This window comes from Carcharodon carcharias, chromosome 1 (genome assembly GCF_017639515.1).
Source record: "Carcharodon carcharias isolate sCarCar2 chromosome 1, sCarCar2.pri, whole genome shotgun sequence".
In the NCBI taxonomy this organism is placed as follows: Eukaryota; Metazoa; Chordata; class Chondrichthyes; order Lamniformes; family Lamnidae; genus Carcharodon; species Carcharodon carcharias.
The window spans coordinates 142,388,067-142,412,126 of record NC_054467.1 but is presented as its reverse complement, the minus strand read 5'-3'; the positions used below and the strand labels follow the sequence as shown (position 1 = coordinate 142,412,126).

The window sequence follows — 24,060 nt, the reverse complement described above, 5'->3', positions numbered from 1 at the left end:
CTTTCATCAGGTGATCTTTCCTTCAGCATTTAAAAGTTTATGGATCAATCTGTCTTGAGATTTATTCTTCGCTTGTTGCCTGTCAATATGAATATGCCTTTAATTAACTTCACTTAAGTTAGAATTTAAGAGGAAGCTAAATAAATGCATGCGGGCAGCAAATTTATTCCAAATGCTGCCCGTCTCCTTTCCATATATATTCCTAGGGTGACTCACTGGCATACTCCAGACAATTTTTGATATCTTTCTATTAGAACTGGTACATTCTGATTAACTTTAGGTTTTGTTTTTATATCACAGTGGATACACTTTAAATATATTAAAAGAGAAAAAAGAGAAAGACTTGCATTTATAAAGTGCTTTTCATTACTCTTTTATAGCCAATGAAGTACTTTTGAAATGGAGTCACAGCTGTCATGTGGGAAATGCAACAGCCAATTTGCACACAGCAAACTCCCATAGACAGCAATGTGATAATTGACAAATAATCTGTTTTTTGTGATGTTGACAGAGGATAAATATTGGTCAGGACAGAAGGGATAATTCCTTTGCTCTTCATCGAAATTGTGCCATGGGATCAATCCTGTCTACCTGAGAGGGCAGACAGGACCTTGGTTTAATATCTCATCCAAAAGACAGCACCGCCAATAATGCAGCCCTCCTTCAGTACTCCACTGGAGTGTCAACCTTGATTTTTGTGCTCAAGTACTGGAGTGAGACTTGAACCTGGAACCTTGTGGCTCAGCAGTGAGAGTGCTACCAACTCAGCCATGGCTGAAAATTTTGAGTGATGTCATGTCAGGTTGACTACAGTGGTATCTTGGAATATGCTCTGACGGTTATGCAGATAATGAACAATGACAGAAATTACAGGACAAAAAGGAGACCATTTGTTCTGTTATTGTGTCAATGCTAGTTTTTCCATTGAAACTGTCTACTGCATTCCCATTTCCCTGCACCTCCCCTGTACATTTTTCAAACGTACTTTTTAAATACTTATCCATTTCCGTTTTACATTACATTATTGTTTCAACTTCAATAGCTGCTTATGGTAAAGCATCCCATGTTCTTCATAATGCTGAGTGTGAACAAGTTCTGGTAACCTCCCCCTTAATTCTCTGATGCTAATTCCAAATGTTTGTCACTGATTTATCAACAGGTGGAAACTATCAAAAACCTTTCACAATTCTGAATTCCTTTAACCTTCTACATTGAAGCAAAATGTTACTCAATTCTTTAAGCATTTTTGTCATAGCAATTTCTGATAACATTTTAGTGAATCTGTATCCTTTCCATAGCTCCAATATCCTTCCTACAATGAGGTGTCCAGAACTGTATGGCCTAACCAAAGTCTTCATACCAACTCAATATTTCCTTCTTCCGTCAATTCTTCCAAATATGAAACGCAGGATCCGATTTGCTGTTATGATGTTTTTTTCTAACTGTACTCGCACCATTTAAAATCCATCTAATATCTTTACCTCTATATCTCTCCTTTCCTCTACATTGTACAGGGTCGGACCATTTCAGCTATACTTCTTTCCATTTCCTCCAACAATATGGTGTGTTTTCTTTTGAAAATACCTACCCTAACATGGAGTACTCCTCCTGGACCCATAGCACTACTGTCAGTCATTGTCAATCAGCCTCCCCATTCCCTTCTCGATCTCCCACACCACCCTCCGACAGGACTTAATTGAGACTAGTACACCAGTGAGCTGCCAGCAGCCTCAAAATAGGCTGAAATTAATTTGAGGCCCATAGATCTACACTGCTCTATTTTTAACCCCAGGTTCAGAAGAAAACCTCTACTTTGCCAGAATTTATTCATTTCCCATGTTTGCCATATTTATGGGCAGTCTGAATGTGGTCACCCTTCTGGGCAGTTTTGTGCTGTAAATGCTACTTACTAAGTACTCAGTTGGGATAGTGCACCTTAATTAATTTGCATAACAGTACTTCAAAGTGACACTACACAGACCACGCCTATTCTCCAGAGGCAGACTGAACTGCCGGCCATACTTGCTCAGTCTCTATGTGTTTCTTCAATGATACAAATGAGGAACCCAATGGCTATTGGCCATCTTACCATCGATTCTGCTAACCCTGGCTCCTTCCTTATTTATGAGTTTCTGCAAAGTTCACATACATCACATATACACCATTGTTATTGTCTACTTTCTGCTACTTCTTCAAAGTGACGCTACACAGACCATGCCTATTCTCCAGAGGCAGACTGAACTGCTGGCCATACTTGCTCGGTCTCTATGTGTTTCTTCGATGATACAAATGAGGAAACCCAATGGCTATTGGCCATCTTACCATCGATTCTGCTAACCCTGGCTCCTTCCTTGTTTATGAGTCTCTGCAAAGTTCACATACATCACATATACACCATTGCTATTGTCTACTTTCTGCTACTTCTTTAAAGAATTCTATAAGGTTGGTCTATAGATGCTGTTCATAGTCCTAACTAAAGTTTTGAGTGTGAGTCAACCCATAGCTTATGGCACTTGCTCTCCAAACTAGGATATCCCACAAATAAGTTGTCAAAAACCTGTGCCTACTTGCAAAATGACAAAGTTGAAAGTGTTTGGGCCTATGGTGAGATGTCTGATGCCTTTGGCAGTAACTAGCGGTGTAAAGCAAGGCTGCATGGTGGCTCCCAATCTCTTCATCTCTTCTTGCTGCAATGCTTAAGGAAGCCCCCAGAGACATGCCTGCAGGCATCAACATTAATTTCTGCCCAGGGAAGCTCTTCAATCTCTTCAGACTATGTGCCTCCATCAAAATAACAGAGGAAGTAATCACAGAGCTTCTGTATGTAGATGATTCTGTCCTAGCTGCCCAAAACAAGAAAGACATCCAGTCTATGGCAAACAAATTGTTGAGTTCTGCCTTGGTCCCTGAGGTTATGTTTCAGCCAGCACCAGGCACACAATATGAAGCACTGGACATAACAGTTGATGGCAATGGTATGAAAAATTCTCATACCTTGATATTGTGCTCTTTAGGGATATCACTATTAATGAAGATATCAGTGCATGCATCCAGAAAGTAAGTTCTCCCTATGGTCGACTTCATGATAGTGTATGGAAGCGGCATGGCATTAAGCTGAAGACTAAAATCAAACTCTACCAGGCCGTTGTTCTTACCACCCTACTGTAAAGTGCAGAATCCAGGGTCTGCTATAGGCATCATATCAAAGCTCTGGAAAGCTTCCACCAAAGACGCCTGAGATCCAGCATGAAAATTCAATGGCAGGACAAAATCACAAACAACAAAATCCTTCATCTGAACTCAACAGCTTGAAGACCACCCTCCAAAAACTTCAACCTAGATGGGCAGGCCATATTTTCTGCATGAATGACTACAGATTCCCCAAGCAGTTCTTTTATGGAGAACTGTCTCAAGACAAACAACATCAAAAAGAACCTCACCAACTTCTGCATTACAAAGCACCTTTCTTGGAAAGACACTGCAGCCAACCAGTCCACGTGGAGACAAGCACTGAAATTTGACTCAGTGTGTTTTGAGGACCATCTATGCCAAACTCACAACATCCAACATGCCAAGTGGAAGACCAGAGAAGGCACAGCTGCAGAAATTCCCCCAGACACGTACAACAACATCATGAACTGCCAGTTCTGTGAACATCCATGCCAATCTCTCATCAGGTTCTACTGTCAGAAGACAATGAAGTCACTTACAGCTTGGATATGCTCAAATAATGAGGAGTTTGCCAACATTTTGCCATAGATGTTTTGTTATTTGATATTTTAGCGAAGACTCTAGTATCTTTCCTACCACTGAGATTTTAACTAATTGATTTAAAGTTCCCTGTTCTAGCTCTCTTTTAGAAGACAGGAATTATATTTGCTGTTCACCAGGTCTCTGGCACTATTCCTTTTCCTAATGAATATTTTCATAGGGACACTAACAAATACTAGCCTCTGCTATTTCCTGAAGTTTCCTTAAGTATTGGTGGATGCAATTCATCTGGACCTGAGATTTTGTTTGCAATAAATTTGACAGTTTGTCCGGAATAGTATATTGTTTCTTTACGTGTTAACTGTTAGTGATTTCCCAATTCATCAAACTAGTCTGTGCCTCTTAAAGAAGAGTTTTCGTTACAATGAAGCAGCAGAAATAATGTCATGGGCTAAATCATCCTGATATTTTGATACTGCAGTGGAAGTGCCTATTGAAGAGATCAAGGCCAGGAGGAAGTCTTGTTTCCTTAGACAACAACTGAGTGTCACAGAAAATAGGTCAGCAGGCTTGGAGATGGCAGGTGGAGCATCATTCTCAGGATTTAGCTGGGTTGCCACAAATGGTTAATGATCTTACCAGTACTGGCAATTAAAACTTCTCTTTACACCTCCATTGTGTTGAATGAGATTACAAGACCACCTCCCTAACTACCCCCACAACACTTCCAATCATTTCGTCTGCATTGCACAAGTCATTCCTCCAAACACGATAAGTCCCTTCACTTCACCTACCTTTGCTTACACTAACACACCTACAACTGACTTCAATCTCACCATTGATTTTAAGCTGCTGGAAAAATTTGGTTTCCCATTGAAGCTTCTCAATGTGATCTCCTCTTTCTTTTTTTTATTCATTCACAGGATGTGGGCTTCATTGGCTGGGCCACCATTTATTGCCCATCCCTAATTGCCCTTGAGAAGGTGTTGGTGAGCTGCCTTCTTGAACCGCTGCAGTCCATCTGGTATACGTACGCCCACAGTGCTTTTAGGAAGGCAGTTCCAGGATTTTGACCCAGCAACAGTGAAGTAACAGTGATATATTTCCAAGTCAGGATGGTGTATGGCTTGGAGGGGAACTTCTGGGTGCTAGTATTCCCATCTATCTGCTGCCCGTGTCCATCTAGATGGTAGAGTTCATGGGTTTGGAAGGTGATATCTAAGCAGCCTTGATGAATTACTGCAGTGCATCTTGTACGTGGTACACATTCCTTATTTGTGCCTTGTAGATGGTGGACAGGCTTTGTGGAGTCAGGAGGTGAGTAACTCGTCACAGGATTCCTAGCCCCTGAACTGTTCTTGTAGCCACAGTATTTATATGGCTATTCCAGTTCAGTTTCTGGTTAATGCTATGTTGATAGGGAGGGATTCAGTGATGGTAATACCATTGAATATCAAGGGGTGATAGTTAGATTCTCTCTTGTTGGAGATGGTCATTGCCTGGCACTTGTGTGGCGTGAATGTTACTTGCCACTTGTCAGCTCAAGCCTGGATATTGTCCAGGTCTTGCTGCATTTAGACATGGACTGCTTCAGTATCTGAGGAGTCGCGAATGGTGCTGAACATTGTGCAATCATCAGCAAACATCCCTACTTCTGACCTTATGATAGAAGGAAGGTCATTGATGAAGCAGCTGAAGATGGTTGGGCTGAGTACACTACCCTGAGGAACTCCTGCAGTGATGTCCCGGAGCTGAGGTGACTGACCTCCAACAGCAACAACCATTTTCCTTTCTGCTAGGTATGACTCCAAACAGCAGCGAGTTTTCACCCTGATTGCCATTGATTCCAGTTTTGCTAGGGTTCTCTGATGCCACACTCGGTCAAATGCGGCTTTGATGTCAAGGGCAGTCACTCTCATCTCACCGCGTGCATTCTGCTTTTTTGTCCATGTTTGAACCAATGCTGTAATGAGGTCAGGAGCTGAGTGGACCTGGCAGAACCCAAACTGGGCGACAGGTTATTACTAAGCCAGTGCCACTTGATAGCACTGTTACCATGTACTGCACCCCTGCCACCTGCAGCTGATGAATCAGTGCTCCTCCATGTTGAATACCACTTGGAGAAAGCACTGAGGGTGGCAATGGCGCAGAAAGTACTCTGGGTGGGGGACTTCAATGTCCATCACCAAGAGTGGCTTGGTAGCACCACTACTGACTGAGCTGGCTGAGTCATAAAGGACATAGCTGCTATGCTGGATCTGCGGCTGGTGGTGAGGGAACAAAAAAGAGGGAAAAACACACCAAAGTTGCCTCAACTACAGGGCAGCCATTGTCCCTCCCCCCAATGCGCCTCAGCCTTGAAGTCCAACAGGTGTCCCTCACGAGCTTTCCGCTACATTACTGTGTACTCACCTCTGGGTTCAAAGTGCAGCCTGTCAAATGCACACTTTTATATGCTGTTGTGAAACAGTGGACGATCTAGCGGAGGGGGATGAGTCTAGCTTGCTAGCCTCTAAATGATATGCTGATCTATCACAATGAGGTTCCCGATGTCTGATGGCAGGAAAAGCAGCCTGCAATCCACGGGCTGAACGGACGATCACTAGCTGGTTTCACCATGTCATGAAACCATTTTTTGACCTTCTTGCCATATTGTCCGCTCACGCCACCAAACACACCCACTGCCTGTGGGAATGGACGATTCCACCCAAGGTCACCAACTCAGAGTTCCTGGAGCATGTTAATTCCATCAACATACACCTATTGCTGAGCCAACAATGTCTGCATTTGTTCAACCACATCCATCAGATGGATTACAGTCATATACCCAAATACATTTTGGAAGGTGAACTGGCCACTGTGTCATGACTGCCTGGGCATCCATACCTCCGCTACAAGGGCACTTGCGAACGAGATATGAAGATTGCGAACATCAACACTGACAACTGGGCAACAGTCACTAATGGCTGTGACCTCTGCAAGCTAACTGTTTAGGAGGGCATTGGAAGAGACAAGCAGAAATGAGAAGTTCAGCTGCCAAGAAGAGGGCCCAGAGTAGAGGACAGCAAACCATGTACCTTCTCAGCCCACTGTCTTTGTCTGCAGCAAATGCGAAAAGGGTGAGATGATAGGATGGTTTCCCCTTTATCCATCTCTCAACTGAGCGCAACAAGATGTGTTTAAAAGAGGAAGCATTTTAATCCCTTGAGTGCCGTGACTGTCTAGAAAAGATAAAAGACAGGTTTTCTCATAAGGTTGAGAAAAAGAATAAATGTTTATTTCTCGACACCCAAAAGTAATCATAACAGCACCCATTCACACATGTACACAAAACACGCTGAAGAACAAGTGATTACAAATGAGATAGCTGTAATTAAGTTTTTCAAAAGTCCAAAAAAGTCACGACTACACTTGAAAGCATTAACTATTAACTTTTGAGGTGGAAGCAGAAACATTGCAGGCCTGATGATTCACTATTGGTTCACCAAGGAAATGGAGGTTGAAAATTTCCAGCAACGAATTTATAGTAGCTTACTCCTTACAACGGCAGGTTTCTGACTTTGATCCAGTTGAGGTGCTGCCAAGCTCCTGTAGTGAAGATCTGGCTTGGTTCTTCAAATCAGTAGGTAAATGGCTCAGTTCTCTGTCTCTTAATAGAGCAGGGTTCTTCCTTTGCTGGGCAGACTACCTTCCCTCTGTGGTCTCCTTTTCTCCCAGACTGACTGACGTGAGGCTGCATCCCAAAGCTGGTTTCTGTCAGGTAACCAGAGTATCGGTGTTCCCTTTATCCACAAAAATGATCCATGACAACATGAGCATTGACACAGAATGGGGTTTTAATCTCAGCCATTTGCATCTCCGTGTGATAGAATGTTTTTTCTTCATACCAATTTTGTGGAATTTCATTCTGCAGCCATTAAGCCTGTGGGGCCATTGTGCATCAATTTCTGCAGGCATTTGGGCAACAGCAGTTGTTAGATTCACTGAAGAGATCTCTTGCAATCTAATGTCTTCTCAAAGGAATTTTCCAAAAGGTCATTTATACTTTTGATGTCCTGACCAGACAAGCAGGCTACTTCCAACCTTGGGCAGTTTCCTGTATATTGACAGACATGAAAGGAGTAAAAACAAAAAAACTGCGGATGCTGGAAATCCAAAACAAAAACAGAATTACCTGGAAAAACTCAGCAGGTCTGGCAGCATCGGCGGAGAAGAAAAGAGTTGACGTTTCGAGTCCTCATGACCCTTCGACAGAACTTGAGTTCGAGTCCAGGAAAGAGCTGAAATATAAGCTGGTTTAAGGTGTGTGTGTGGGGGGCGGAGAGATAGAGAGACAGAGAGGTGGAGGGGGTTGGTGTGGTTGTAGCGACAAACAAGCAGTGATAGAAGCAGAATATCAAAAGATGTCAACAACAATAGTACAATAGAACACATAGGTGTTAAAGATAAAGTTGGTGATATTATCTAAACGAATGTGCTAATTAAGAATGGATGGTAGGGCACTCAAGGTATACCTCAAGTGGGTTTTTTTTTTTTATTTTATATAATGGAAATAGGTGGGAAAAGGAAAATCTTTATAATTTATTGGGAAAAAAAAAGAGAAGGGGGAAACAGAAAGGGGGTGGGGATGGGGGAGGGGACTCACGACCTAAAGTTGTTGAATTCAATATTCAGTCCGGAAGGCTGTAAAGTCCCTAGTCGGAAGATGAGGTGTTGTTCCTCCAGTTTGCGTTGGGCTTCACTGGAACAATGCAGCAAGCCAAGGACAGACATGTGGGCAAGAGAGCAGGGTGGAGTGTTAAAATGGCAAGCGACAGGGAGGTTTGGGTCATTCTTGCGGACAGACCGCAGGTGTTCTGCAAAGCGGTCGCCCAGTTTACGTTTGGTCTCTCCAATGTAGAGGAGACCACATTGGGAGCAACGAATGCAGTAGACTAAGTTGGGGGAAATGCAAGTGAAATGCTGCTTCACTTGAAAGGAGTGTTTGGGTCCTTGGACGGTGAGGAGAGAGGAAGTGAAGGGGCAGGTGTTGCATCTTTTGCGTGGGCAAGGGGTTGTGCCATAGGACAACCACAACCAACCCCCTCCACCTCTCTGTCTCTCTATCTCTCCGCCCCAACCACACCAACCCCCTCCACCTCTCTGTCTCTCTATCTCTCCGCCCCCCACACACACACCTTAAACCAGCTTATATTTCAGCTCTTTCCTGGACTCGAACTCAAGTTCTGTCGAAGGGTCATGAGGACTCGAAACGTCAACTCTTTTCTTCTCCGCCGATGCTGCCAGACCTGCTGAGTTTTTCCATGAAAGGAGTAAAGATCACCTGACCTCCCAACTCCATCTTATTTCAAAGTCAATTGTCCATTTTCCATGCTGTTTTTAAATGTATAGTATCCATTTTTCCATAAAGGCACAGGTATAACTTTGTGAGCGTGACATATGCCAGAGTGCGACTCCTCAGCCATACCAAGCGACACTTAACACAGAGTTGGTCACCATTTCTACCATGTAAACCATCGTCTTAAGATACAGAAGGCTGTCACTCAGTTGGTACTTGAGAAAGGTCATAAGTAGGACAATGGACTTATGTAAGAATCAATTAGATGCTTTAATGGGATGAAAGTGCAGTTAATATTCTGGAAGGGTGAACTAAAATAGGCTGACTCACTTCATCTGACTTTTAAATAACTCCCTTTATGTCCAAGAGTAATATCAATTAAACATAAGAAGTTTCCTTTTACTTTTTCTTACTTTTCCTAAATCAAGTTTATTTATTTTTTATTCTTTGATGGGATGTGATTGTCGTTGGCTAGGCCAGCATTTAGTGCCCATCTCTAATTTCCTTTGAGAAAGCGGTGATATGTTGCCTTCTTAAACTGCTGCAGTCCATGTGGTGTAGGTACACCCACAGTGCTGTTACTAAACTAACCTCCTTCGCTGTCGCTGGGTCAAAATCCTGGAACTCCCTTCCTAACAACACTGTGAGAGTACCTACACCACTGCAGCAGTTCATGTCAGCTCACTACCACCTTCTCAAGGGCAACTAGGGACGGACAATAAAATGTTGGCCCAGCCAGCAAAGCCCACATCCCATGAATGAATTTTTTAAAAACCTAATTTTAAGAGATACTTGAATATTTTCTAGCTTTGAAAATCCAGGCCTTTTGAGGGACTCCAGTCAAAATTGATAGAGGGATGAATCCAGAAGGACTGGAATCTAGGCCAGGATTTGGATGGGGAAAATTCCATTTAGGCTTGTAAAAAATAGATCCTCCAGCTACCCTTCACAAGAGGATTGTTCTTCTGGGGTACAGGATCCTCCCAATGCCCCATTGCCCTGCTCCCTGCACTGCTGGAAGTGCATTTCTTGACTGCACTTTCCAGCTTCCAAATTGTGACAGGTACTCTTGTACAACACCACTGCACAGAGGCCCTCCGCAACTCCACAGTTGTTGGTAGAATCAGCAATGGAGGCCTCAGGCAAGTGGATCCCTAGGACTTACACTAACCTAACAGCACTGTGGGTGTACCTATAACACATGGACTGCAGCAGTTCAAGAAGGCAGCTCACCACCACCTTCTCAAGGGGAATTAGGGATGAGCAATAAGAATGCAGGCCTAGCCAGTGATTCCCACATCCCATGAAAGAGTAAAAAAATCCCTTCCCTCAATGGGTTTTTAGAGCCCATCTCTGGTCTTTCTGTGAAATCACTTTCGAGTCATTTCAGGTTGTATGTTCACCATCTTGAAAATCCCATTACTGAGCACTTGCATTAAAAATTTGCATCTTAATGACCACTCTGGAGCTTACAGATATTTATAATTCCTTGACTTTTTAGCAGTCTAAGTACGTACAAGAATATAAATTCATATTATGTTACTGGCACATAGCTTTACTATTAACTAGACTTCCTAACACAATCTTTCCTTCAGCACTTTTTTATCTACCACTTCTAAAATACTTTTAACTTTACACAGCCAATGAGTAATGAAGTTAGAAATTTAGGCTACTGCTGCAGCAAATTATTACAACATGTCTTATTTTCAGAGCATGACATAAGGCTATTCTGGGGACTAAATGGATGAGGAAATTAATCATATTCAACACCAGGTAGTGAGCTATGCAAATGAGGTACTGTTGTGAAAACTAATTAACTATGTGTTTCCAACATCACTGGTACTGACTGAAACAACACAACATGAATGAGTTATAGTTCATCCAGTGTCACTTGTGCCTGTCCCTGTAGAGGATGTTCAGATGCTCAATATATGTTTATATATAGAGATGCAGTTAAGGTATAATTTTCATGATATTTTCACATAATATTTTGAAGCTGGGGGCACAAGATAGGGTAAGGGTGATGACCAAAGAAGTTTTTTTTTCTATAAAGCTATAAAATGAAAAATATAAATTCGCTTTTAATCAATTCTGACGTTAGGTTAATGCCACTTTCTGGTGAGGCTCATGTGCAATACCAGTCAGAATCTGGCAGTTTTGATTTTGTTTAAGCTTGTTTTTTTATATTTGCGGGTGACACAGGCAAGGCCACATTTATTGTCAACTCCTAGTTGTCCTGAAAAGGTGGCAGTGGGCTTTCCCCTTAGACCACTGCAGCCCATGTAATGAATGTGTTCCCACAATAGTATTAAGTATGGATTTCCAGGATTCTGGCCCATGATTATGAACAAACAATGATATATGCTCAGCTCAGGACAGTGCATGATTAAAAAGAAAACTTGGAAAAGAGAGTTTTTTTAAATTATTTTGTCACAGGATGTGAGCGTCGCTGGCTAGGCCAGCATTTATTGCCCATCCCTAATTGCCTATGAGAAGGTGATGGTGAGCTGCCCTCTTGAACTGCTCCAGTCCATTTGATGTAGATACACCTACAGTGCTGTTAGGAAGGGAGTTCCAGGATTTTGACCCAGCGACAGTGAAGGAATGGTGATATAATTCCAAGTCAGGATGGTGTATTTGGCTTGGAGGGGAACTTTCAGGTGATGGTGTTCCCATGTACCTGCTGCCCCTGTCCTTCTAGGTGGTAGAGGTCAGGGGTTTGGAAGGTGCTGACGAAGGAGTCTTGATGAGTTACTGTAGTGCAGCCTGTAGATGGTACACTCTGCTGTCACTGTGCATCGTTGATGGAGGAAGTGAATGTTGAAGATGGTAGATGGTTGCCAATCAAATAGGCTGCGTTGTCCTGGATGGTGTCGAACTTCTTAACAGTTAAGAGTCGACCACATTGCTGGAAGTCACATGTAGACCAGACTGGGTAAGGACAGCAGATTTCCTTTCCTGAAGGCCATTAGTGAACCCCATAATCATCATTACTGAGACTAGCTTTTTATTCCATATTTATTAATTAATGGTCTGTTCAATGGTTGCCCTGGGGTCTGCACAGTTGTAAATAGCCAAGTCTTTAGTGCATACCTCTTGTCACCCATGATCCTTCCATGAAGATATTTGAGTGGCTTGAATATCTGAGATACCTAGGACTGTCTCAGGATGTATGAGAAATGGCAGCTTCTTGGGAACCTTGTACATACCTGCAAGATTTGTTTATGGAGGTTGCAGGTTACCTGATCATTCAGCAAGTGGAAATCTTTTCTGTTCACATAGATACCTGGTTGCTCTGTGGGAGCTTTCGTGGCAACACACGTGCAGTTGGTAACCCCCTGGCTCTAAGGGTACCCAGGGTCCTGAGCCCAATTGCCCTCTCAGTCTGACTGGCCTGATCGGTGTGATACCTTATTTACTGGCCTGCCATCTGCTACAGGACACTATCATCTGCATGATGCAATGATCGCTGTTGCCTGAGAGAACTCACAAATGTTGCCAGACGATCCCTAACGTGAGTCTGAGGCGTAAAAGTTGAGCTCCATGGTCACCTTCACTGCCACGGGGAATGGATGGCCACCAAATCCCAGTGGCCTCAACTCCTCCTCCAGCATTCTGCAGTGGTCCATGATCAGTTGCCTGGACAGACACAGCCTTCAGAGACACTGGTGTTCAGACATCTCCATGAAGCTAGGTCTTGGTCTGTAAAGCCCTGCAGCTGGATAGCAACTGCTGCAAATTTTAGCCTGCCTTATTGTCCATATGCACCCTCCCTGTCCATGTCGCTTCATAGCTTCTTGACAGTGGTGATCCTCTGGCCACTACAGCCACACTGATTCTGCATCTCTCTCCCACTCTCCTCGTAACTGGAGGAATGAATCTTAAGAATGCAAAGCACCCGTTGAGATTTGGAAACTTGACAGCCCAATACTTCTCAACCCCCTAGTGTAGCCTGCACTTGCTGCACTGGGCCTAGCAGTCACCCTTCCACTAGTTGTCCTCCGCTATGGTCTCACACTCTGCAGCCTCTCCAAATGTACAAACTTTTGCTTATCTGAAACTCAGGATGTCAGATTGACAATGCAGCTGTGCTTCCGGCCAACACCCACCTGCCGTTGAGCTTTCACCTCTTGAGCTGCTGACACCCTGGGTAAACTGTATGCACCGTGGAAAATTTAAAGCACTGCAAAGTCACTCCCAATTGGCTGTTTAACAGCTTTGATTGCCCGCCCAATGCTGCCTGTGCCTCCCCAAACCTGTTGCCTGACCAACCCAGGAAATTTGCCAGGCAGCAGGAAGACATTGGAACCTGCCGTGACATGGTCTTCCACTGTGGGCTGGATTTTACATGCCCCTCCCCAGGCACGTTTTTGGTGGGGGGAGCTGGGGTCATGTAAAATAGGTCACCACCTTCCTGCCCACCCCCAGCTCACCCTCATAATAAACTAGGTGAGCGGGCACCGAAATCGGCAGTCATCCACGATATGTAAATATGTCAAGGTGTCAGCCCCACCCCATTCCTTCCACCCAACCGAATCTAGCTCCTACCCCCTCTCCCCCATCCCTGGGCTCTGGGATCCCTCCCTGCCCTAAAACTATGGGACTTACCTTGTCAAGGCTGGCACGTTCCTCTTTGGCCTTCTTCTTGTAGTCCCAGCAGCACCCACTACTGAGCTCTGGTACTGCCAGGAGTGATGGAACTGCCAACCAATCAGATTGGCTGGCAGCTCCTGAAGGTAGAAGTCCTAATGTTCACCAGTTTAGCCCGCCTGCAATATGTTATGGCTGTGGAGGGGGCTGGCATGGAGCAAGTCAGCTTCTGGCCAACTTTACTTTCGTGGGCATGAGCAGTCTGGCCCCCACCAGCCCCACCACCCCAAAAAATGCAGCCCATGTTACCGGTGCAGTTGCCTTCATGCCTATTAGCATGTGGCCCATAAAATTCCAACCATAGATCCAAGAATTGATTGATGATGGAGAAAATGAAGGGGCTGGTGGATGGTACCTAAAAAGGTAAAGAGGACTGTGAATGGGATGAGGATGAAAGTGCAAGTGGAAGTATAGTCAGGGTTGGGACTTGGTTCAAAAGAAGTCAAGATTGCTTTTGGTTACATTGTCGTTAGCCATAATGCTATTATACCTAACCCATCGATCTTCCCTAACTGCTAGATATAAGCTAGTGAACCAGAACCTCAGGAATGGTGACTTCAAATCCCACCAAGGCAAGTTGTGAAATTGGATTCACTAAATCCAGTAATTTGTGGGGTAGCACCAGAAAGTTAACAAGGAAAGATTTTTGTAAAAACCCAACAGGTTCGCTGATGTCCTGCAGGGAAGGGAGCCTCACACCATGACCTGGCCCATATGTGATTCTAGACCTCCAGTTTACTGTTAATCCTCTCTAAAATGGCCAAGTAAAAAAAAATCACCACAAAAATTTTAAAAAGTAGGAAAAAACATCAGATGGGTCTATTAGCAATGACCCAGATGGCACACAAGGATGAGATGAAGGCAACCTCAGTCCAATCAAAGCTGCAAATGCCTCCTCTTTGGTACCTAAGCACAGAAAGGTGTCCCACTTGCTAGTTAAGCAACAACCTAAGATAGTTGTACTCAGAGAATCACATGTATCAGTCAAACATTCCACACTCCACCATTAGCACCCTTCGATATGTACTGTAACACTTGCAGGACAGTCCCCCAGAGGTGTGAGCACAGTGATATAGAGTTATTTGGGAGTGACCCTGGATGCTCAGTTTGGGTCCAGCAGCAAGCGTGGCACCAAGGAACCGAAGCAAATCTGGAGCTAATGGGAATCGGGGGAAAACTATCCACTGGTTGGAATCATACCTAGCATAAAGGAAGATGGTTGTGGTTGTTGGAGGTCAATCATCTCAGTCCCAGGACATCACTGCAGGAGTTCCTCAGGGTACTGTCTTAGACACAACCACCTTCAGCTGCTTCATCAATGACCTTCCCTCCAACATAAGTTCAGAAGTTCACTGATGATTGCATAATGTTCAGCACCTATTGCAACTCCTTAGATACAGAAGCATACCGTGCCCATCTGCAGCAAGACTAGTACAACATTCAGGCTTAGGCCGATAACTGGAAAGTAACATTTACACCACACAAGTGCCAGGTTACTCTGAGGTGAGTAACTCACCTTCCTTTCATGCCCTCCGTCTCAAGAGCTCAATATCTGGTAAAGGCCCATTGGTGCAGAAATGAACAGACACCATACACTACAAGCACTCTTAAGTTGTACAAAGCTCTAATGCTGTGGCATTCAGCAAATAAGTACCACCTAGTAAGACTCCAAGTGTGCTGGATGCATTTGTGTGAACACGTCCAGGTGCTTCTACATTTTGCTCTGATGTGGATGTGTAGAGTGTTTGCTGCATTATCTTCTCCAGGACATTAGGTAGCCATGATTGACAGCCTCTGGATTCTTGAGCCCTAGAAGTGCCCAGCGCATCTGTGCAAGGTCTGCCTCTGTCATCAGGGCTGCATTCAACATTCATCTCACCATCAAGGGAGCTGAGGTCCACCAGCAATGCAAGGAGGACCTTCAGAAGGGCCTCTGTAAGCTTTAAACAGCCGCTCCGTTACCCTTTCAAGGCTCGCTTTTTCTTCATTCAAGGGATGTGGACATTGCTGGCTAGGCCAGCATTTATTCCCTATCCCTAATTGCCCATGAGAAGGTGGTGGTGAGCAGCATTCTTGAACCATTGCAGTCCATGTGGTGTAGATACGTGCACAATGTTGTTAGGTGTGGAGTTCCAGGATATTGACTCAGTCAGGATGGTGAATGGCTTGGAGGGGAACTTCCAAGTGGTGGTGTTCCTATTTCTCTGCTGTCCTTCAAGATGGTAGTGGTCATGGGTTTGGAAAGTGTTGTCTAAGGAGCCTTGGTGAGTTTCTGCAGTGCATTTTATAGATGGTACACACGGCTGCCACAGTGTGTTGGTGGTGGAGGGAGTGAACGTTTGTGGATGTGGCGCCAATCAAGTGGGCTGCTTTGACCTGGACAGTGTCAAGCTTCTTGAGAGTTATGGGAGCTGCACTCATCCAGGCAAGTGGGGAATACTCCTTCACACTCCTGACTTGTGCCTTGTAGATGATGGACAGACTTTGGGGGGTCAGGAGGTGGGTTACTCGTCACAGGATTCCTAGCCTCTGACCTGTTCTTGTAGCCACGGCATTTGTATAGTTAGTCAGTTTAGTTTCTGGTCAATTGTAACCCCCAGGATGTTGATAGTGGGGGATTCAGCGATAGAATTGCCATTGAATGTTAAGAGGCGATGGTTGGATTCTCTATTATTCAAGATTGTCATTGCCTGGCACTTGTGTGGCACAAAAATAACTTCCCACTTGTCAGCCCAAGCCTGAATATTGTCCTGGTATTGCTGCATTTGTACATGGACTGCTTCAGTATCTGAGGAATCATGAATGGTGCTGAATCGTGAATTGTGCAATCATCAGCGAACATCCCCACTTCTGACCTGCCCTTCCCTCCTTGCCTGGAATGGTTCAACACCTGGCAATGGGTCTATGCATCTTGGGGTCATATCACCCAACCGTTGCTCAAGATAACTCATGAATTTAAGTTCAGGAAAGTGACAATCCTAAATCTAAAATGTGACTATTTGCAGGTGGTCTTGATGTTGCAAGGATAGGGGTGACAATTCCATGGCCACCATGCAAACATTGCTATCTGGAAGTGGTATTACACTTAACGACAGGTGTAAAATTGTGTTTGTTAGGAGGAATAAGAAACCCACCTTGGAAAATAAGAGCGAAGAGATCAAAGAATGATACACAAATCATTAAAAAGTAGCTAAGCAGTTTAACAAAACCATAAAAAGCACAAACTTGGGTTTATTTCTAGTGGAAGATAATTAAAAAGCAAATAAGTGGTGAGCATGTGGAACTCTCTCCCAGAAGGAATAGTTGAGCTGAATAGCATAGATGCATTTAAGGAGAACCTATATAAATACGTGAGGGAGAAAAGCATAGAAGAATATGCTGATAGGATGAGATGAAGAGAGATAGGATGAGGCTCATGTGGTGCATAAACACACGCATGGACAAGTTGGATCAAATGTCCTGCTTCTGTGCGGTAAAATCTATCTAACTCTGTGTAATATTTTACACTGCCCAATGCCTCCATGTTATACTGACAAGTTATAAGCCGGCAAATTATTCAGCAATGATACAAACATTTAAAACTTTCGTATGGTATCCCTGGTCTGCTATTTTAACAGAAGCATTAACCCTATTTAAACAAAAGAATTCAATATTTCTATTAAAATGCTAAACAATGAAACAAAGGGAATATGTTATACTAACATAACAAGGTTATCGATGATAGAAAGGTTTTAAAAACAAAGACAACAGGTTTCAGATGGTTGAATTTTGATAGAAGAGTCAGGAAACCAAACAAACTGGAAAATGATTATAGGGCACCTAGCCCATGTTTATCAGGTTGTTTTTAAGAGTTATTCAGGACAGGAGAACCAGAGGACAAAGTGAAAGAAGCTTTAAGAGTGAAAGAGGAATTAAGTTTAACATTGGGAAAAAAATTTCATCTTAGACTGAGATGACTTGTATTAATCTAACAATTCACATGAATCAGACATTACAAATGTGATCAGCCATAACCATATACAGAACTGGGCAGTTGCCATTTTAGCATTATGAGTTATTTCAGACCATATCCAAAGAAGTTATTACAACTGAAAACGTACACTCTCATTATGATGAAAGGGATATAAAAGTCAACCTTTCCATAATTTATTAAGTGGAAATCCACAAGTGCGTCAGGTGCCAACATTAATTTCCTTAATACTTAAATTGTCAATACTGTGTTCAGGCAGCAGATGACCTTTGACATTGTTGCATCATGCGTTTGCTGCAACAAAAAACACAAAGGGATCCAAGCTGTGAGAGTATTATTGTACTCTACTCTGGATGTTGGATTCCTGATAATACCAGACACAGCAATCTAAGGAGAAGCACGCTGCAAACAAAAAGCCAATCAACTTAATTACAACAGGGTCTCAGGTTAACTGCATTTGAAGAAAATCAGAAGCTAGCGTTAATTACTGTTACAGGAGGTGAAAAGCTTAATTGGACAATCTTTATATTCTTAACGACGTACCTGAACAGCACCATTTGACAAGTTACTGAAAAGTGCTTGCCCAGCACTGACTTTGTGTTTGACCCCTCTTACTGTACCATTTTTACTCAAGATATTAATTCTCTTTCTAAAGATCCCTCTGTCTTTGGTGGCGCTTGCTAACAGAAACATGTCATCACATTCACTTTCACTGCCATCAGTTTCCAAGGCAAAATGCTGCTCATTATGGCCATTCACTTCACTGTAACTACTGCACTGCTCAGTCTCAGAATTGCTGGCACATTCTGACACTTGGGAGTCCACCAGGTCTCCATCGGTGTATACTTCTTTCAGCACTCTTCCACTAGTTGCAGAAGATACTCGAAATCTAACTTTTTTCTGCTGCTGCTCTCCATCTGTCTTCATTATGCCGATGAGTCTACCTTTTTCCATTGAAGAGTGAACTTCACATTGCCTTTTCAACAAAAAAATCCTCTTGCAGTCAGTTCAAAAGGTATATATAGACTTCCCTATAGTATGGGTAGATGTTTCATATATATAGCAGTGCCATCAAAATATAAGATCGTGAAGGACAATAAGTTAGCACTGATCCTCATACCGCCTTACTTCAATAATGCATAAGATTACACCATGGTCACCTTTATACCAGCAGTAGGTAAAGTGATACAAATGATTAAATATTTAATCATCATTGTGCACTCTCTGTGTAACATCCAGACGTAGGAAGGTACTAAAAATATTTAGTTCCATTGGAACATGTTCTACCAATTCATACTAAACCTCTCTTTTGTCTCAAATATAATGGCCAGTGCAGTAGATTTTAGCAACTGATATTAAACCTCACTTGAGCGGAGTGCAGAAAGGAACAGCTGCTGAGAAAGAATGTATAGTCCTTACAGAACATGCCAAAAGGAAAACCCATCAGCCTTTGTAAGAAGAATAAGAACATTTTTTTAAATGAACATTGCCACATTTTAGTACAAACTAGGTAAATTATATAGAATTACAGAGGATTACATGGGGTATACATGCAGAATAGGCCACTTGGCCCAACCAGTTCATAATGGTGTTTATGCTCCACTTGAGCCTCCTGCCATTTTGTCTCATCCAAATGTACCTTCATAGCTATCTATTCTCTTTGCCCTCATATGCTTGTGTAAATTCTTGTTACATGCACCTTTACTATTCACTTCAGCCACTCTCTGTAGTAACAAGTTCCACATTCTTACCGCTCTTTGGGAAAAGAAGTTTCTTCTGAATTCCCTATTGGAATTCTTGGTGACTTTCTTATATTGATGGCCTCTAGCGATTCTCTTCTCCACAAGAGGAAACATTCTCTCTGTATTCATTTTCTCAAAACTTTTCATCATTTTAAAGATTTCTATTAGGTCATCCCTCAGCCTTCTATTTTCAAGAGAAAAAGATAAAGGGGTAAAATTCATGTGGGTGGTAATGCAAAAAAGGCAAAAAGCAGCACATAAGTTAGAGGCCTGAAATTCACCTTAAATTGGGCCTTGGATCCTATTTCAATAATTTGAATGAGCCATTTCCAGAGGCAGCTCACTCATCGCCTAATCATTAATTTCACCCCACATTCCTCACCAGCTGTGGTTCCATCCATAGGTAAGCCCTGATGAGGAGAAGTTGAACAGAAGGTGAGGGCTAGCAATGTTGAAGGTTGCTTCAAAGATGCACAGTCTTAGGAATCTGTGAACATAGGTCTTAGGAGCAGGAGTAAGCCATTCAGCCCTTCGAGCTTGCTCCACCATTTGATAAGATCATGGGTGATCTTTTTGTGGTCTCAACTCCACTTTGCTGTCTGTCCCCAATAACCATTGGACAAAGTTTTCTATGCCATCTTGCATCAGGCGCATTCGGCGGCATGAGCGGACAATATGGCAAGAAGGCCAGAAGTTGGCTTCATAGCTTCATGAAGCCAGTTTGCAACCATCTGCACAGCCCATTAACGGCAGGCTGTGTTCCCCATCAACAGTCATTGGGACCTCATTGCAATGCATCTGCATATCATTATAAGGCCAGCCAGCCGGAATCGTACCCCACACTGGATCGTCTGCCCACATTGCTGGGAAAACATGCCGGTGCAGAACATGTCTTGACAATTGTGACGTGCAGAAGTTGGGACTTACTGTCTTGCTCATGTCGCAGACTTCTGAGGAGCAGAAGATGATAGACCCCGACAGCTACGGCACACTGGAGGAACATCCGTGGCATGCTGGGTGGATTCTCATAGACATGGCTCTGCTGTGAAGCAGCGCATGGAAAGTGGAAAGTCACCGTTGAGGATCTGCTCACAACAGATGATGGCCAAGGGGATGGAGAGGAAGGTCCAGCTGTGTTTGAGAGAGGCAGATGGACCAGGGGCATGGAAGAGGAAGCTCTCAGATCGACTAGGAGAGGAAGAGATGTCGGGATGGGTGAGGTTGAGAGGTGGGGAACAAAGGTGTTGGGGGGAGGTTGGCGGGGGGATGAGGGAGTATGGGGAGAGAAGACGGCAACTGTGGAGATAGGTGCAAGGAGGGAGGGAAGGTGTAAGAGAAAGAGTTTGGAGGGAGAAAGGAGTGCAGAGAGGGGAGGGAGTCCAGGGAGAGGAAGGAGTGGCAGGAGGAGAGGGAGTCCAGGGGGAAGAAGGAGTGCAGAGATGGAAGGGAGTCCAGGGGTGGGAAAGAGTGCAGAGAGGGGAGGGAGTACAGGTGGGGGGAAGGAGTGTAGAGAGGGGAGGGAGTCTAGGGGGAGAAAGGAATGCAGAGAGGAGAGGAAATGCAGGGGGAGGAAGGACTGTGGAGAAGGGAGGGGGTCCAGGGGGATGAAGGAGTGTGGAGAGGGAAGTAAGAGTGGAGGAAGAAGTGAGGGTGTCTGAAGGAGTCACGAAGAGGGAAGGACTGTCTAGTGAGGAGAGAAAGACTAAGAGGAGAGGAACCCGGTGGGGTGGGGTTGGTTGGTGGGGGAGGGGGGGTGGGGGAACGGTGGGGGGGGCGGTGGTGGTGCGGCTAGTGGGAAGGAGTTTCAAGGGGGGAAGGTTTTCCAACCTGGGAAGGGGTTCCAGAGGGAGAAGGAGTCCAGAGTGTGGGGATGTCCAGGTGAACTTACAAGGGAGGGCTCTGATGAGTACATGACTGCTTCCTGGGGAGCAAACTGAGGGTGGGTGGGGAAGGAGGGAATGGTTAGAATGACTGAGGGCAGAGTAGGGCTGTAGGGTGGGAGGGTGAGGATTCAACAGTATCTGTAGAAGTGGTGGCGAGAGTGGTTGGTGGGGACTCGGAGGCAAACACGGAACCCCGGGGGGAAGGAGGAGGTTAGGGAGGTTAATGTGGATGGGGTGGGATTTTCCGGAAGGGAGAGAATGTGTATGTCCATCTGGATATTCCTGAAAGAAAAAGGTTGTGGCTGGTAGGTCACAGAGGTGAGGTGGAAGGTGATGCCATGGGGGTCAACAGTGATGGGGGAAAGGAAATGGATGACTAGGGGAGCGGAAAGGATGGGGAAACGAATGAAATACTGTATCATCACCATGCTGTCTAAATCGAAAGTGAAATGAGAGTCGTGGTGGGTGAGATCGGCTGCTACATGGGAGTGTGATCAGTGGGTGGGCAGAGATGGACATCTGAATGTGAACTCCAGCAGGCAGCATTGAAAATGCTCAGGATATTGAGATGAGTGTGATACAGGATGGATCTGCGTGCATGGGAGAATGCTTGCACGAGGCTCCGAAAGGCCTTACCACACACACTCTCCCTCCAAAAATCGCTTTTCAGTCAGCTGCTCCCTCTGCGGTGACAGAGGACGAGGTTGAGGGAGTCACAGGCAAAGGGGTCTCAGGGGGAGCAGACAGCCTCTGAGATCCCTGAGTGGATGACCCAGGGGTGTCCAGCTGCCACTCCTCCTCCCTTCTGATGCCTGGAGGCTCCGGCCTGACTCCTTGGGGGATAGGAGCACTTGGAGGGATGTCGAGGTGCTCCATTTCCCTTTTGCATTGCCACTGCAGAGACTCACCCATGGCTCCCACAATGGAGTGCAGTTCTGCACACATTTCTATGTTCTGTTGAACTAGGGTTTCCATGGCATCTGCCATCCTTCCCATGGAGACCTCCGTATGCACATGTGTGGCACCACTTCATCAGAGAGCAAGCAGATGCACTCCTCTGACTCACAAGCTACTCTAATGAATGCTTCTAACAGCTCTGCATGATGTTCCCTTGCCTTCTGCTGACTGTCCATGATGAGTTGGAACGCCAAATCCAGAGGTTCGTCATCTGCCTTGGACCTCTTCCCTACCAGCCCTCTGAGTGCTGGGGAGCTCAGCCACACCTGCTTTCTCCTGCTGCAGACACATGTCCACATGGTGACCACCAGATTATAGACCAGAGCCTACTCTAGATCTATGTCCCACTGAGATGTGTGTCTCTACGCTGGTGGAGGCTGTGGGTAAACATTGCGATGGGTTTTCCAGGCTGCTTATTTCCAGCACTTCAACGGAGAAGGTGTCCTCTTGGCGAGTGGGGGACCTGGATGGAGCTGAGGGACTGGATGGCTGAGGGTGTTGGTCCCTTGAAAGAGCTCCCTTGGAACCAACGTACAGATAATTTGTACATGGCAGCAGAGTCAAAAGCAGGAGAGAGGTCATTCACATTTGTGTTGAGAAAGAGATGATGTGGTGCAGGATCTTCACGAGAGTGTTCGTCGCCAACCTCACCATCGTCACAGGCACAGTCCATGTCCTCACCAGTCAGTGTGGTGGCACACTCCTCAAAGTGAGTGAGGGGTCTAATGTGGGCCACGCCCGGTCTGGGACCTCTCCCTGCTGATGTGAGCAGGCTTCTCCGCCATGTAAACAGATGAGGAGAGTGTGAGCAGGACTCATGGCGCTGCATGGAATGTTTGTGTGGTGAGCAGAGCCATGGACAGGATGAGGACATGAGCACGAGATGATGTGTGCCTGATGGAGATGTGAGGGTGTGTGTGAGAGTTAGTGATATTGTCCTGTGAGGTGTGAAAGCCCTGTGGATGTGTGATGGGTTTGTGAGCATGCGAATTGAGAGTGATGAGAAGAGTGACTTACCCTGGCGGAATGGATGAGATCATTCATCCTGTCGTGGCACTGTGTGGCTATCTTCTTTTGCAGGACATTGGCGCTGACCACTGTTGCTACCACCTGCCATGTTGGATTGGTGATGCTGCTGCCCCTCCTACGGCCTGAGCGGGAGCAGAGGATATCATGGTGGGCCTCCTAGCTGTCCAAAAGGTGCTAGAGGAATGCGTCACTAAAACGGGGGACTGCAGTCTTTTTGCCTTTCACGGCCACCTTGTCTCTTCTGTGCAGCAGTCCTTGGTTGGAAGCACTGAGACGTCTGTGCGCGACTGCAATTTAAATGTAGCGCCCAGCTGATGAAGCGGTATGATGATGGCATGGTGGGCAAATGAGAGCCCGCCCACCATCATAACGGCATGTTTCCCAGGAATCCATAATGAACACTGTGGGTTTGGGATGCTATGGTGTGAGAAGCTGCCATTGCAGCCAGCGGGTAAAACATCATCTATCCTGCCTGCTACTGCACTTAGTGCAAATCTGGGATGATTCCACCCATTGACCCCCTTGTCTATGAAAATTCTGTCTAACTCTGCCTTGAAAAAATTCAATGACTCAGCCTCCACTCCTCTCTGGGGAAGAGAATTCCACACACTAATGACCCTCTGAGAGAAAAAAAATTCTCCTCATCTCAGTCTTGACAGGGAGACCTCTTATTCTTAAACTGTGCTTTTGTCTCCCACAAGAGGAAACCTCCTCCTGGTACCACTCTATCAAGTCCCCTCAGGATCTTATATGTTTCAATAAGATCACCTCTAATTATTC

General features: G+C 44.8%; 1 protein-coding gene across 1 annotated transcript in view; it reads right to left on the bottom strand.

Moving 5' to 3' along the window:
- The window catches only part of grxcr1a (glutaredoxin and cysteine rich domain containing 1 a), a 137,697-nt gene extending 119,101 nt beyond the window's left edge, over positions 1–18,596 (bottom strand). The window contains exon 1 of the mRNA XM_041182980.1: positions 18,213–18,596. Coding sequence (XP_041038914.1) covers positions 18,213–18,596 — 384 coding nt within the window. The remainder of the gene's footprint in view (positions 1–18,212) is intronic.
- Positions 18,597–24,060: the final 5,464 nt, after the last annotated feature.